The 16,736-nt window shown below is 30.8% G+C and overlaps 1 protein-coding gene across 6 annotated transcripts in view; it reads left to right on the forward strand.

Annotated features, from left to right (window-relative positions):
- The window catches only part of LOC142322458 (epidermal retinol dehydrogenase 2-like), a 231,960-nt gene that overhangs the window by 204,629 nt on the left and 10,595 nt on the right, over window positions 1–16,736 (forward strand). For all 6 annotated transcript variants that reach the window (XM_075361575.1, XM_075361585.1, XM_075361567.1 and 3 more), the window contains 3 exons: window positions 1,070–1,224; window positions 8,102–8,279; window positions 13,247–13,376. In XM_075361575.1, the coding sequence (XP_075217690.1) occupies window positions 1,070–1,224; window positions 8,102–8,279; window positions 13,247–13,376 (463 nt within the window). The remainder of the gene's footprint in view (window positions 1–1,069; window positions 1,225–8,101; window positions 8,280–13,246; window positions 13,377–16,736) is intronic.

A 16,736-nucleotide genomic window follows, 5' to 3' on the forward strand; every position in this document is an offset into this window, starting at 1 on the left:
GAACAGTTGAATTTGAACCGTATCACAGTCCTTCAAATTTTTAAAAACGAATTGGAAGTGAAAAAATTTGTTCAAAATTGGTCCAAGAAAAACTCACTGTGGAACAAAAAACAACAGGGTAGAATTGTGCCGCGATCTTCTAGGGCGAAATGAAAATGATCCTCATTTTCTAAAAAAAAGTGTTATAAGTAGTGATGAATCTTGGGTATTTGAGTACGACCCTGAAACAAAATGCCAGAGCAAGGAGTAGCACAATTCAAACTCACCATGTCCCAATAAAGCAAAAATAAGCAAATCAAAACCATGTTAATTTGTTTCTTCGATAATAATGTCATTGTCCATAAGATGTTTTTGCCTGCAGGACAGACTGTAAATCAATATGTTTACCGAGAAATTCTTGAAAGACTTCGCATGGAAAAGTTGCCCGCGTGAGACCCATCCATCAAAGATAACTGGATGCTGCATCAAGACAATGCACCTTGTCACACTACACTCTCAATTAATGAGTTTTTGGCAAAGAAAAACATTCCTGCAGTTCCTCAACCACCTTATTCACCTGACTTGAGTTCCTGCGACTTTTTCCTGTTCTCAACTTTTAAAAAAAGCAGATCAAAGGATACCATTTTGGAACAGTAGAAAACAAAAAAAAATGTAATGACCATCTGAAGGATATTCCGGTTTTTGAGTTCCAATACTGTTATGAAGAGTGGGAAAACGGTTTGATGCGTTGCATGGCTTCCCAAGGGAACTATTTCGATGGTGATAGAGTCCATGTATAATTGGATTGTAAATAAAAAGTTTTTCTGAACCAGTCTCATTAGTTTATTTACAAACCTCGTATTTTTTCTTGATATGTTTTTTTTTTTTGTTTTTAATAAAGTATTCAACTGACCTTGTTCATACCATCTACCACTTTATTGTATCTTTAATTCTTCATTAATTACTGAATATTTTATGGTAAGTTTTGTTAACAGACTGTTAAACTAAGATAAAGGTTTTTAAATATTAAAATTTCTATGTATGAGATTTCGGAATTAAATGTAATGCTTAATTTCTTTGTTTTTATTAGATAACTGGTACTGGCCATGGAATAGGTCAGGAATTAGCAGTTCAGTTCTCTAGGCTTGGAGCAACTGTTGTTTGTTTAGATATTAATAAGACAAGTAATGAAGAAACAGTAAAGAAAATAGCTGAACGTGGTTTCACAAAGGCACATAACTTTCAGTAAGTTTTATTTATTATTTGTTCTCAATATCTTTACTTACAGATATATTATTACTAGTTGTTTAATAATTAAAGAGATAAATGATTATAAAAAAATTATATTCATTAAATGACAATTAAACTAACGCTACGTTTCAATTTAATCCCCGGTTAAATTATCTGTAGCAGACACCATCCGCCCGCACAGATGGTAGTGTCAGGCTCCTCCCACTCTACGACACGCGAAGACAGATCCGTCTCAGATAAGAATACAATTAGGCACTTGCCCTATTCATCTGTTAGCTATCTTATTCCAGTAATAAAAAATATATTTACCTCGTTGTCTGTGACATTTTTGTGTCGGATTCTTGATCCGTTCATTGTTGTCGAACTCGGTGCTGCATAAAAATGTTTTCAAAGGATCAAACAAACAAGCAAATTTAAAGGTAAGAGATCGAGACTTTATGGTGGACAATTTATCTATAATTTTTTTTTTTTTTTTTTTACTGATAAATTAATTCACTACAGAAATTTTTACGTTAAGAAGCCTTGTACTGGGAATATAAAAATAGATATTTGTAGCGAATGAGAAATACCATGCCTGGTCCCGGGATTCGAACCCGGGACTCCCAGATGAAAAGCCGAGATGCTATCACTCCGTCACTAAGATCTTAGAGTCTAGCATGTCACAATGTTACTTTCTGTTGATTGTACGTCTTTCTCCTAAATAATAACAATGGATTAATCATTGATCCCAAAACACTGTTAGTATTACTTTACCAGCTATCGCGTTTTGAATTTTTTCCTATCGAGTGAACTCTGAAGATTCCATTCAATAGTCTGACTTTTAGATTTTGGCTCAAAATAATGAAGCAAGATTCATCACAAGTTATTGTGCGATCATGAAAAGCTGATAACAAAGTTGTTTCTGATGCACGCTCACACATGCACACACACACACACACACACACACACACACACACACACACACAACTTAATTAAAAATATTTATCATTTTATTTAAATATAAAACTTTTTCGTTTATTTAATTCAAAGATTCTAACTAAAGTGCACGCGCATACCGTATTTAATTCGCGCGGGTGTGACGGTACTAGCAGCGACGGTCGGCAATAACTAAGCTATTATAATTTCATAACATACTTACAAAATAATTTCGCTTGTACAGTCGACAGACTGGTGTAGCCGCGCGGCTTAACGCACCATGTACGAGTCGACCGGGAGATCTGGCCAAACGGAGTTACTTTTTTACACTTTAAATATTATTCATTTATTTAATTCTACCCTCGCCTGTTACGTCACAACATAAAACTAAAACAGCATTTTTTGGGGTGGGGTCGATTTTTCAAATTTTTGTTTGCAAATATTGTTATTTTTTTAATGGTTAACAAATGTGTCTAGTAAAATTATGATCTTAATTAGGTGAAATCTCAAGATACTGAGAGTGCTCTTCCTCATTGCCTCATCCCTTTGACCTTTTAAGTCGAAAGTTTAATGGCATCAATGGCTCATATATAGAAATAATCTGACCAAGTTTGGTCAAAATCGATCCAGTAGTTCTGAAGATTCAAGATGATCTTAGATGAGATATAAAATATATTAGAGGCAGTACGGAACACACACACGTACACACGAATATTAACATCTGGAAAATCTCTATCTAATTGAGACTGGAAGAAGTGTTAGGAGAAGATCAATTTGGTTTCAGGAAAAGTATAGGGACAAGGAAAGTAATTTTAGCACTCACATTAATAGTAGAAGGAAGATTAAAGAAAAACAAACCAGTATACAATATACATTGATGCCATTTGTAGACTTAGAAAAGGCTTTTGATAACGTAGACTGGAATAAAATGTTCAGCATTTTTTAAAATTTAGGGTAGAAGAACAATCGCTAACATTTATAGGAACCAAACTGCAACAGTTTAGATCCAGAGTAACAGTGCAATGTGAAAATATGAAGATGCTACGATTTGCTGATGATATAATAATTCTAACCAAGAGTAAAAGAGATTTAGAAGAAAAAATCAATGGCATGGATGAAGTTCTACGCAAAAGCTACTGCATGAAAATAAACAAGAACAAAATGAAAGTAATGAAATGTAGTAGAAATAATGTAGATACAAAAGTAGGACAAGAAAAGATTATGAAGGTAGGAAAATTTTGTTGTTTAGGAAGTAGAATTACTAAAAATGGACGAAGCAGGAGCGATATAAAATGCCGAATAGCACAGGTGAAACAAGCTTTCAGTCAGAGATATAATTTGCTTACATCAAAATTTAGTTTAAACATCAGGGAAGTATATGTTTTGAGGGAGCTTTATATGGAAGTGAAACTTGGGCAATCAGAGTACCTGAGAAGAAAACATTAGAAGTGGTGCTAAAATTTGAGATCTTAGTTGTATTAAGTTTAGTTTAGGCCCTTGCTGACGAACTGGTAAGGTGGTACTAAATCTTATATTCTTTTTCATTATTATTTCATACTTTATTAGTTTTATTCTATTTGGGTGGGCAAGAAAAAGTAATTTCAATTTTTTTTATACCAAGTATAAACTTTAATCAATTTTATATTTTCCAATTTGTCCATTATCCTTTTTCCATACTTCTGGCAACTTCATGAATCCATGTTCATAGAACTTCTGCACTTATCAGAAAAAAACTGAACCAAATACGATTTCAGATCATCATCATTAATGTATGATTTACATTCAAAGAGTTTTGCAAAATAAATGGTAATCTGATAGTGCAAAATTGGGTAATATGGGGAATGAAATGTCAGTTCCCAACCAAACTGCAATAATTTTCTGTGAGTAACCAAAAATATGTGGGCGACATTGCATTGTCTTAAAGGAAAATGATTTCTTTGAAATTTGCCAATTCTGGCGTTTTTCTTCAATTCCTTCCTCCAGTTTAATTGTTGACAGTAAGCATCTGAATTGATTGTTTGGTTCCTTGGAAGGAACAAAATACCCAACACCTTTGTAATCCCACCGAATCAACAACATAAACTTTTTTTGATATAATTCAACTTATGCTGGTTCATCACACGTGGACCATAATTGTTTTCGATCGTTATTACTTAAAAAGAGCCATTTTTCATCACCAGTGATGTTTCATTTAAAAAATGGTCTACTTTGTTAAAACCCATGGTATAAATGAGGTTATTTATTTGAGTTATTTGATTTTTAAATACTCTTTATAAATGTTCACTTTTGTGGCTCCTTTTTAAATGAGGAACCTTAAATTTTATTTTAAGAAGGACTTTTTTTAAAAAAGTCCTTTGGACAGCTGCACTTGGCTTTGCATGACTTACAAATCTCCTGGCAACTCACTTGGCTTCGTATGGCTCACACAGCTCCTGGTAGCTCACTCGGCTCCATCCACACTATAAAAGCTAGCTCTACAGTAAAATAGTCCATCCTTCAAAGACTGAACATGTGTTTGTTACGAATGTAGAATTAATTAATATAATAATGTTATATATAGGAATTAGAAGTTCAAGATTATAATGAAACATATTATAAATGAATTAAACATTTTTATTTATTTGTATGAACCAGCGAACAATAAAATATTTAGAATAATTTAAACCTAACCAAGGTATTAAACCAAGAACGGCAAATTATTCGACACACATCATTGCATTTGAAATGCATTTCACAATATTGATTTGTTGCAATAAGTGAATCTCTTTCAATTCATGCAAAACCCAAATATCAAATTTCTTAACAAATCTAAGACATTCGATGTGATTTTCAATCGTAGTGTTCATCACATTTAACTTCACTACAACTCTCATACATGATGATTTGATTCAATTATAACTAAAAGCTTCAAAGCTTTCATTGCATGTAATTTTGTTTGCAGCTCTTGGTTTAGGTCAGTATTAACATAGAGTGTAAAAACGAACATATTTTATTTTCTTATAGACAGGAAACCCACTAAGGCTCACAAGAGTATGTAAAGTTTATGATATTGATCCTCTAACAGAACGCACTTGTCAGAATTGATTTAAAAAATTCCTTTCCGGAGATTTTTTACTCAAAGATGACTGACCTACTGTTGAAGTCGATGACTCCCAAATCAAAGCCTCATATATCTTTGGTAACTCGTGGAAAATTATTTGAGCTTGGTCAGGAAGTCATGTCACATTCTCCATATAGCCTTGATCTTGCACCACTCAAATTACCAAGTATTTCAAAGTTTGCAAAACTCTCTAAACGGTAAATCTTTCACTAATGTGATGACCTAAAATCACACTGGTTCAGTTATTTGCCAATAAAGAGCAAACATTCTATGAGTGTGGAATCATGAAGTTGCCAGAAAGGTGGCAAAAGGTTATCAAACTAAATAGAAGATTGAAACAGTACAGAATTAGAAGTGGAGTAGGGACAAGGTATACACTAGGCAGGGATGCACTCATTTTCAGTACTTGAACGTTTGGTTTTATATTACAGCAAACTGCAAGTTTATGGTTCACAACCCGAGGCGGTTGGCTGTGCAACAATGTTTTGAAAAATGCACATTCATTTGAATGTTACATTGATAAGAAATAAAACTTATATTTCTCATTTAAGTGTTTAACTTTTTTCATGAATTAAGTTTTTAATAACCTATTTTAACACCATTTGCCTACAAATATCAAAAACCAAGGACTATTTTCATAAATTCTAATTTTTATAATTTACATCAGTGTCTTTCATCACATATCATTTAAGGAAGTGATAATATATTTAATTAAGAAATACAATAACTATGAATACTTAATGTTAAAATAAAACATATGCCAGACTTTAAGCTGAAACATTTTTTATATGAGAGGACAATTTTTTATTTCTTCCAAAAAGGAGTACCAGAATGATATTGTAGCACCAGTGCACCCCTGACAGTTGGATTGTTGAAAGTAATTGTAGATAGAAATATGGAAAAAAGTAAAAAAAAATGTATTCATGATGTTTAATGACCTTGAAAAGGCATTTGACAGAAATAGATGGGACAGGCTGATGCAGGTATTGAGAAAACATGGAATAAATTGGGGAGAGAGAGAAGACTAAAAGACTTAAACAAAAACTAGAGAGCAATAATAAGAGTAGAAGGAGAGATGTCAGACAGCTGTAGTTTTGCTTGCCATCTACTCTGCTTAACCTATATCTGGAGGAAATAATCTGAGAATACTTTGGTGAGGAAATTAAATATTTTAAATTTGCTGATAATATGGTTGTACTAACGAATAATCAGGAGAAAGTAAGCAAGACACTCAAAGAACTTGACAAAAACAATGAATGGATTTGGTAATAGAAGAAAATGGTGAAAGGGTAAATATTAGACTGAAAACAAAAAGGAAATAGAGCAAGCAGAATGATTCAAGCATCCTGGAAGTACAACAACTAAGGGTATCTGTTCTACAGCAAAGATAATTACAGTAGCAGTGGTGGAGAAAGAAAATTGTAACAAAAGGAGAAGGTTGTTCTATTGGCCTTTATACATAGAATTTAACAAAAGGAAGAGACTATCAAAATGCTATACTTGGATTGTAGCATTGTATTATGCTGAAACATGGATGTTAAAGGAGAAAAATGAAAGAAGATATGAAGCCCTAAAAATGAGCAGTGAGAAATAGAAGCTATTTAATGGGAAAATGAAGTAAGAAATGTGAAAGTTACTGTGAAGGATTAGCAAAGAAAAGCAAATGGGTGGAAAAAAGAAAAGAAGGAGGTATAGAAGGATAGATTTAATTAAAATTGGAGGAAGATAGTAATAGACCAGCCCATGATCAGGAAGCATGAGGACTGTGAATTAAGGATCTATCAAAAATGTTGTGCGGGAACATGTCAGAAAGCAGAACAGAGTTGACAGATAGGTTTATTAAATTATGTATATATTTCATACAGTAACCCATGAAGAAACTTTCAGGATATGTTTTACTGTTGAAAATAATGAAAAAAGTTCATATAAACATAGGTCGGGAAATGCTTTGTCTTCAGATTTCAGGTATTCTAATAAAAAGAATTTTTATTTTGGATTTTGGTATCCAAGTTAAGGAGTAAAGTTGGTAGTTTCTTATATAATTTGAAATGGGAAATAGGATAAAACAGGTTCCAGTACTGTAACTCGAGTAGTTTTAAGATATCAGACGTAAAACAAAATTTGGTTCAAAAAACAAGTTTTTTTAGGTTTGTAGTACAATAGCTTTGCTAAATGGCTTATAAATGTGGAAAATTTAGTAAAAAAAACTTGAAGAAAATTTAATTTTGAGTTAATGTAAATACAGCCAATAAAAAGTAAATAAAAACTTTTAAAAATCGGTTTTTTAATGAAGCAAAACAGACAAAACGCAGACATAAAATCATATTATTCTTTTGCACCTAATACACATTCTTTTTAAACATTTTTTGGTGTATCAGTATTTACAAATGAAAGAGGCATTTCCAACGTGTTCTTTTTCTGTTGAACACCAAGTGTTAATAATGAACATCATCGTGTTAATAATGAACATCCTCTGAATCAGCATATTCAGTGTATCCAGACAGTAGTAGACGGCAAATTTCATGTTGTGCTGGTTTGTCAAAAAACAAAATGCGGCGCATCCTATGGAAAGAAAATCTTTATCCTTTCCACCTGCAGAAGGTTCAAAATTTACAGCCAATAAATTACCTCAGCAGTTAAATTTGTGTCACTGACTTCTAGGCAACGCTGATAAGGTAAATTCAATTTTATTCATTTTTTGGTCTTTATAAGAAAATACATGATGGTCTAAGATAATGATTTACCTTTTCATTAAAGGAATCGTTAAACATTTAGTTCTACACAAATATTGGATAACTTCAGCAAGATACCTGGTATTATCAACCCTTTTATATTTTTAATTTTGTTTTTTTGCAGATGTGATGTTTCAAAAAGGGATGAAGTGTTAGCTGTAGCAAAAGATATCCAAGAGAAAGTTGGAAATGTTACAATGCTTATTAACAATGCTGGAATTATGCCATGTCATCCATTTTTCTCACACACAGAATTAGAAATCAAGAAGTTATTTGATATTAATGTTTTAGCACATTTTTGGGTATGTATTTTAATTTTTATAGTAAATTATTTATCAGTGTTTATTTTTTTTAACTAAATATTATTACATATTAATAAATTTATTAAAAAAAAAATATACTAATTAATTTTCACAGAATTTGTTTAAAAAATCACGACAGCTGTTCTGACACACAATACCTTCCTCAGGTGTTATGAACCTGAGGAAATAACGTATGTTACAAAGAAAATTTAAATATAAAAACTGAAAGAGGTAGAATTCATAACGAGCAACTATATAGTATACACATGTATCAAAAAAAGATAAAATAAAAATAGCATATTTTGTTTATTTTCTTTTTTCTATGATGGATTTTCATCAAGTAACAGCTTCATTCATCAATTACACTTTCTTTCTTTTACAAAAAAGAATTTTTTTTGTCTCCGGAAGAAAAATATGTGATTCTGATAGTATTTTTTCCCCTGAATTCAAATCGGTTTTTCCCCATCACGCAAGGTTTCTGAGAGACAAATATTTATAATTTCAAACATTTTAATACTTTCTGCATTCTTAACTACACAATATTCAAATATTTGACTCGCATAGAAAGTAAGAAATGACGATTTTTCTGCTATATTTCACCTGTGGAGCATCCCTCTTGATGGTCCAACAATAATCGGCCAGCATATTAGGATTCCATTTCCCTCGATACCTCTTTTCTATAGCTGAAATCTCCTGATCCCTGAGCTTACTGCATCAAGAATTTACGGGAAGAAATTTAGGTGCAAGTACAGGAAGTGTACTTTTAAGGACATATTACAACCCAAATTTTTATAAGATGTTATAAGATTGTTACACAATATCACAGTAATTTTCTCCCTTTTAATTTCCAAAAGATTCTAACATTTTTTAATGCTTGCCAAGCTGCTTTATCCAGTAGATTTAACAGTTCCTCAAACTTTTCAACATGCATTAGTGATCATATTTGTGGACCCACAAATATTCCTTCTTTAATTTTTGCATCACTAATTTTAGGACACTTTTGTTTTAATTACATAAAAATAGTAGTATTGTCCATGGCCTTGACATAATTCTTCATTAATCCTAGTAACAATATGTAAAGGAAGTAGAAATACATTTTTAGGATTGCACAATGGGTCATATTAAACATTTTTCTGTTCAGGAATGAGTGATTCGCATTTAGGCCATTCTTTTCTAATGAAATGGTTTTTGCTGTCCCTACTATGCCATTCACACAAAAAACAACTGTATTTTGTGTAACCAAGCTGCAGACCAAGAATAAGTGCAATTACCTTCAAATCACCACAAATATTCCATTCATACACTGCATATTGAAGCTTTTCCAATGTAAATTTAAAGTTTTCATATGTTGTTATGTTTTCATAAATTCTGTTGGGAATTTATTGCCATTATGCAGAAGCACAGCTTTTAAACTAACTTCAGAGGAATCAATGAATAAGTATTATTCTGTTGGTTATGTTCATTACAAACTGGCTCCATCAGAGAAGAAATGTCATTACAAAACACTAAGCTATATTCTTCAGAAAAATAGTCTTTAAATTCAGAATGACGATTACGATAAGTACATATCTTTGTATTCTTTTGAAGAAGATTCAATCCTTTTAGTCAGGAAGTAAGCATTTCAAACTGTTTTTTAGATAACTTTAAATCTCATATGAGATTATTAAGATTTTCTTGAGTCAGTAAATGAGACTCAGATGAACTGCTTTGTTCAAAAGTTGTATCACTAGGATCTGTTTCTTTTTCTTCCTTACTTCCATCAGACTCTGAACTCTCTTCATCTAATGTTGCACGTTCTAGAAGCTTTGGTATGGGCAGTTCTTTGAAGTGTGGAACTGGTCTCATTGCAGATTGCAAGTTAGGGTACACCACTGTATGTTTAATGCTTGTTAAGCAGAAATAACAGTTGGAGTGATCTTTGGGTTCCCTCTAAATCATAAGGCTAACAAATGGCATGTGGTGTATGCCATTTTTCCATGCAGTGAGAAGCCTAGAACACGATAAACAACAGATATGTGAGGCCCAGGCCCTAGTTTGGTTCCCAACTTTACACCCAAAATAAAGTTCATAACACTTTTTTAATGACGAGTAAGGTTTCGCCTTTGGGACTTTGGGAAGTGATGCTCATCACTTCACCACATACATAACAAAAATTGTTAGGATCATTTAAACAAACTCTAGGCTTTTTGTAACAACTAATTAAAAGGAATAAAGTTGTAAATATGTAATACACAATAATTCAGGTACACAAAGCACTCACAATGATGTGTTTACTGGTTCACTACTGTCTCACAACTGGCATCGTTCTGATGAATGTGTGCTGCACTAGATCACGTTTTTACATGTCTATACACATCTGAACCTGCACAACAGTAGCAACGCTACCCTTTGAGTTAGCTCATTTAATCCATCATATTTACAATGCTCTAGGAGCTTTTACTTGACACTGGACAAATGGATGAAAAAACATTTTAAAATATTTAAAAAAAATTAAAATAACAAAAAAACTGTGGGTGATGGAGAAATTCCGAATATACATATACATTCTGAAAAACATCATAAAAAACTGCATTAAGTACACCTACTGGTATTTGTGAGACAAAAATCATGTTGACCAGTGTTATTAAAAAATTTGAAGATGTAGTCATTAAAGAAGAAGCATATTTATAATTTTGAAAAAAAAAACGATCTGGCTATATTTTTCTTTAATTGTTATTTATTTATAATTTTTAACATTATTTTTAATATGTATTGTATACTTTAAAATTGTCATTTAAAATTAATTGCATATAGTATCTGGGACAAATGTCCATTATTTTAACATTTCTATTAAATATATTTACTTATGTTTGTGTTTTTATATTTACAGATGCTGTAATCTTAGCTAAAAACAATAGTCACTTATTCGTAAAAAAATAATTATAAAAATAGTATTCTTCTCTACCAAACCACATAATAAAACTTATTTTTTATTTTTTTAAGTCGACATGGTACTTTGGTGTACAAAAACGAGTCTTATTATGCTTTTTTATTATCATTATTCATAAATTATCAAACTATTTTAAAAGATCTTCCCACCAGTTTATTTAAAATAGAATTAAAAGAGTTTTTTTAAAAAAAAAAATTATTCTGTTGATGAATTTTTAAACAATACTATTTAAAAAAAAAAAAAAACGAATTTTTTGCATCCCATTGAAAGTATGAATAAATATGAGTGAAAATAATTAACTTGCATTAATCTTTACTGCCATCTTGATTGTGAATTATTTTTTATTAACAAAATGATCTTTTATTCACCTTAATATTATTTCATTTTTTTATATTTTAATTAATTAATCTGGACTTTAATTGAACTATTTTTTATTTTATTTAATAATTAATTATGTATTTTGTGATGCTTCTTTGATCAAAGTTTTATCAAGGTTTCTCTTGCCCATACCAGCAAATTCTCGTAATTCCATTTTTTATTGGTGGAATAGCATATCCACCCATTCCTGATGTGATTTATGCATTTTTTGTATAATATATATTATTATATTATATACTCTAAACCAACCTAACTACTTTTTCCTGTTTAGCCTCCGGTAATTACCTTTCATATAATACTTCAGAGGATGATATGAATGAGTATAAATGAAGTGTAGTCTTGTACAGTCTCAGTTTGGCCATTACTGAGATGTGTGGTTAATTGAAACCCAACCATCAAAGAACACCGGTATCCATGATCTAGTATTCAAATCCGTGTAAAAATAACTGACTTTACTAGGACTTGAATGTTGAAACTCTCGACTTCCAAATCAGCAAATTTGGGAGGATGCGTTCACCACTAGACTAAGCCTTGGAAACATCCCAACTACACTAAAGAAGAATGGCAACTAGACCATGTCTTCAAGGACAAACACTATAACACGAAGATCTACGATGTAAAAGTCCTCCGAGGAGTAGATACAGGCTCATCCAAATAATAAGAAACAAACTAACTATAGCTCAAAAATTAACCTGGTACACTTACAACAAAAAATACCTATCAATGAACACATAAATAAGACAATACAACATAGTTATAAAAGCAGAAGCCATTTATGCAGCAGGAACACTTCCACCTGAATCAAAGACAGATAGGCTTCAGAAAATCGAAAGAAGAATTGAAAGAACCTGCATCTATAAAAATTACCAGAGAGATGGGTAGTGGTGAATTGTGCCCACAAAGTCATGTACAAAGAATTAAAACCCATCACTGACACTACGCATGGTAATATTCTACACAGTTATTAGAACTTCAAAACATTGCAAATAGAATTGACCTAAATATATGATTTAAAAAGACAGAAATTATGTGCCCAAAAACCAACACAGTTAAAAGAAGTAAACATAAATGGTAATAAAGTCAAAATAGTAGCCCAATTTAAATACCTTAGAGAAATAATAAACAACCTAAAAGAAAGAACATCAATCCAAATAAAAACAATCAAGGACATTACAACACGATTATAAAACTGGAAGTCACATATCCAGCAGAAACACTCTTCCACCTGAACAAACAATCAAAGACCGATAGATTCCAGAAAATCGAAAGAAGAATTGGAAAATTCATCATCATCATGGACATGGAGATCAGAACATGTGAAAATGTACTGGGAAGACTACAAGGCCCAAATAGTTCCATTGAATACACTAGAATAATGGACTGACCTAAGTGATCATCCTATTCAGTCATAAAAGATAATAATAATATGGAGGTGTAGTGATTTTGTAAGATTTATTTATTACGAGTTATTTTTTAAGATTTTATATTATTTAAATTAATTATTTAGGATATATAATTGATATTGTTGTTTGTTTATACGTATACAGTATGTTTTCATACTTTATGTAAATATTTGTTTTAAATTATTTATGCCTCTTTTTTTTCTGTTGGGATTTTTAATTCATAATTTTTTGAATAAAAGTATTTTTTTCTTCTATAGATGTTGGAAGCATTTCTACCTGATATGATCGAAAAAAATCATGGCCATGTAGTTGCACTTTCATCAATGGCTGGAGTTTTAGGTTTAACAAATCTTGTTCCCTATTGTGCATCAAAGTTTGCTGTAAGAGGTAATTTTTGTTTTTATTTACCACATTTAATATACATAAATCTATCATATCAATTTTTTAGATAGTACATTGAAGAAAAAATAAACTGAAAATATTTGTAATCTTTTTTTGACATTAAAGTCTTTCTAAAACAAAATTCCAGTGGAACATGAGAAACCATTCACTTTTGGCAATATCTACACTTAAAAGAGGGGCGTAGGTGGGATTATATAAAAATGAAATATCACTGTTAGTTAGTTTGCCAATAGTTAATAAATTGGGATATTTTTTACCCCAAAAAAGCCAGTAAAGGGTTTTATGTCATTCCTGGCTTTAAATTTGATAAATTTTATTTTAAATAAGTCAGAGGATTTTTAAATATTAATAACACTGACAGATAAAAAAATAATGTTTCTCTAACTGTGATACCATTTCTTGAATTGCATTTTTGCATAAATTACAGATCTAAAAATACAATTTTTCTATCATTCGTACTTTTAAATAAATTAAACTTCAAAAAAAATTAAGGGAAAACATAGTTAAAATCTGTAAATTTATAATTTTGCAGTTTCATTTAACAAGTGTGTCTGTAATTTCTAAAAAATCCAAACATACTGTAAAATATCCTTCATTGCAATCTGTAATCAGGCCTATACCTCACAGTGTAATTATTTCAATTCCTGAGCCACCTGTGAATGTATGTTTCAAAAACAGCAATGAAGAATCAAGCAGTACTGAAGAAGACAACAATGACTTTGATTTTGAATTATCTTCCAAAAAGCCACATCTTATATCACAAGGTGAATTAAATGACTTGGTTAGGGATTTAAATTAATCAAAAAATCAAGTTGAACTGTTAGAATCAAGACTCCAAGGTTGGAATTTACTTCAAAAAAATACAAAAATTTCAGGCTTTCGAAGCCGACAAAAAGAACTTTCTCAATACTTTATTGATGAAAATAATTTGGTTTATTGCACAAATATTGAAATATTGCTTATGTTGCATTTGGGACAACTTCATAAACCTGAGGACAGGCGCCTTTTCATAGGTTCGTTCAAGAATAGTTTAAAATTGGTTCTACTGCACAACGGTAACAAATATCCTTCGATACCAATCACTTACGGTTTTAATTTGAAAGAGACATAAGATGTGATGAAAGATGTTCTTGAAAAAATAAATTATAAAAAACATAGGTGGAACATATGTGGTGATTTGAAAGTTGTGTGTTAGGCATACAGTTAAGCTATACTAATTACATGTGTTTTCTTTGAGAATGGGACAGCCATACTCAAAGGAAGGGATAAACATTATGTTAACTAAGAGTAGAAGAAACAAGACAACTTAACTACAAATGGGAAAAATATTATTCATGAGTCCTTAGTTGAACCGAAAAAAATATATTTACCCTCTCTCCATATAAAATTAGGACTAATAAAATTTTGTAAAAGCAATGAAGAAAGATAGTCCCGGATTATTGTACATCAGGCAAGCATTTCCAAATGGGTAAGTGAAGGAAAAATTAAAGAAGGAATATATTTGTTGGTCCTCAAATAAGAGTAGGTCAAAGATGATGTATTTAACTCGATGTTAAATAATGTGGAAATTGTAGCTTGGGCTTCAAAAGACGTTTGCAAAAATTTTCTCGGCAAACAAAAATCCATAATAACAAAAATTACCATGATATTGTTAATTAATGTCTTACTTTATACAAAGCTAAGAGATGTAATACGTCTTTGAAAGTACATTTCCTCCACTCATATCTGGATTTTTTCCCGGACAACCTCGGAGACAACATGGTGAACATTTCCACCAAGACATTTCAATGATGGAAAGCCGCTATAAAGGGAAATGGAGTACTGGCATGCTAGCCGATTACTGTTGTACATTAATTTGGAATGTGCTTGAGGCTATTTATAAAAGAAAAGCATAGCAAAATCATTCTAACACAGGTATGGCTATGTAAAATTATAAATTTTACAGTTATTTACTATATTTTCTCTTAATTTTTTCTGAAGCGTAATTTATTTAAAACTAAGGGTGATAGGAAAATTGTATTTACAGATCTGTATGTACACATAAACATAATTCATGAAATGGTATCACACTTAGAGCAACATTAAAAATATTTTTTTTTTGTCTATCAGGGTAATTTGTTATAATGCCGAAATTTGGGGGTTTAGGATGTACGATAAGGTTGAGATTCTGCAGACATTTTTTATTAAGACAGTGTTTTGTTTATCCCAGAATAATCCGGCTTATAGTTTGTATCTGGAAACTGAACTGGAATCTATCTTTTTGCATACAATTAGACTCTATTTAAAATATGTACAGCGTTGTTTGAAACTGCCAGAAACAAGGTATCCAAATATTTTAGTAAGGCATATTATAGAAAAAATAATATATTTTTATGATAACTGAAAAGAGCTTGTTTGAAAGTATAATGTACCATCAGTTATGTCTACCCAGAATTTAGAGTGAATTTTATTGTAGAAATGATTAAGAATAAAATGAAGTCTGATTACATAGGTATTTTGAAAAGCAGTCCATTCCAATTTACAAAGAACTAGACTTGGCAGTTAACTATGTATTCAGTAATGAAAATTTTAATTAAATTCTTTTTTTAAAGTAAGAACTGAATTGATTAATATGAACAAGTATTCATTTTCGACTAACTTTCAGCTTTGTTCTATGTGTAATATGTAAAGAAAGGAGGACATTGCACATTTTAAGGCATTTTGTCCTACTCTACGGGAGATGAGGCTAGAGTTTTTTAACAAGGAATTTTTGTAAATGGATGATCTGAAGCAGTATCTTAATGGAAGTGGTTGGCCAATATTAAGTAAATACTGTAAAAAGGCTTGGAAATATAGATTTTCTTTGATTCATGAATTTAATTTTTAATTATGAGATTTTTTTTTAGTTCTACAATGCCTCTGACGATCATAGATCAAAGAGTATTGTCTTTTGTCAAGATCAAAGAGTATTGTCTTTTGTCAAATATTTTAAGTTTGTAAATAATATTTCAATAAAGGCTGTTATAATTATAACAATATTCATTTTACTCCAGTTTATACAATATACTAAGCATAAAAGTGACAACAATATAAATATTATTTACATCATCTTCATATTCTTGTATCTTCTAGATATTACTAAATCTAGAATGTTGAATTTTAATGCATTGGTGCAGGTGTTAATTAGTTATAGTATTATTATATTCACTTTTTTTTACTCTTTTGTCATTTTTCTAAAGTAGTAAGTTTAAATTTTAATTGATTTCAATCTTTAACAATTAAGTTTTTGTTTTTAAGAACTTTTGTTTATTCAGGTAAAAAAATAATTAAAAGTAGTTATAATCTTTACATTCCCTTTTTAGAAAT

Source organism: Lycorma delicatula, chromosome 1 (assembly GCF_047948215.1).
Source record: "Lycorma delicatula isolate Av1 chromosome 1, ASM4794821v1, whole genome shotgun sequence".
NCBI classification, from domain to species: domain Eukaryota; kingdom Metazoa; phylum Arthropoda; class Insecta; order Hemiptera; family Fulgoridae; genus Lycorma; species Lycorma delicatula.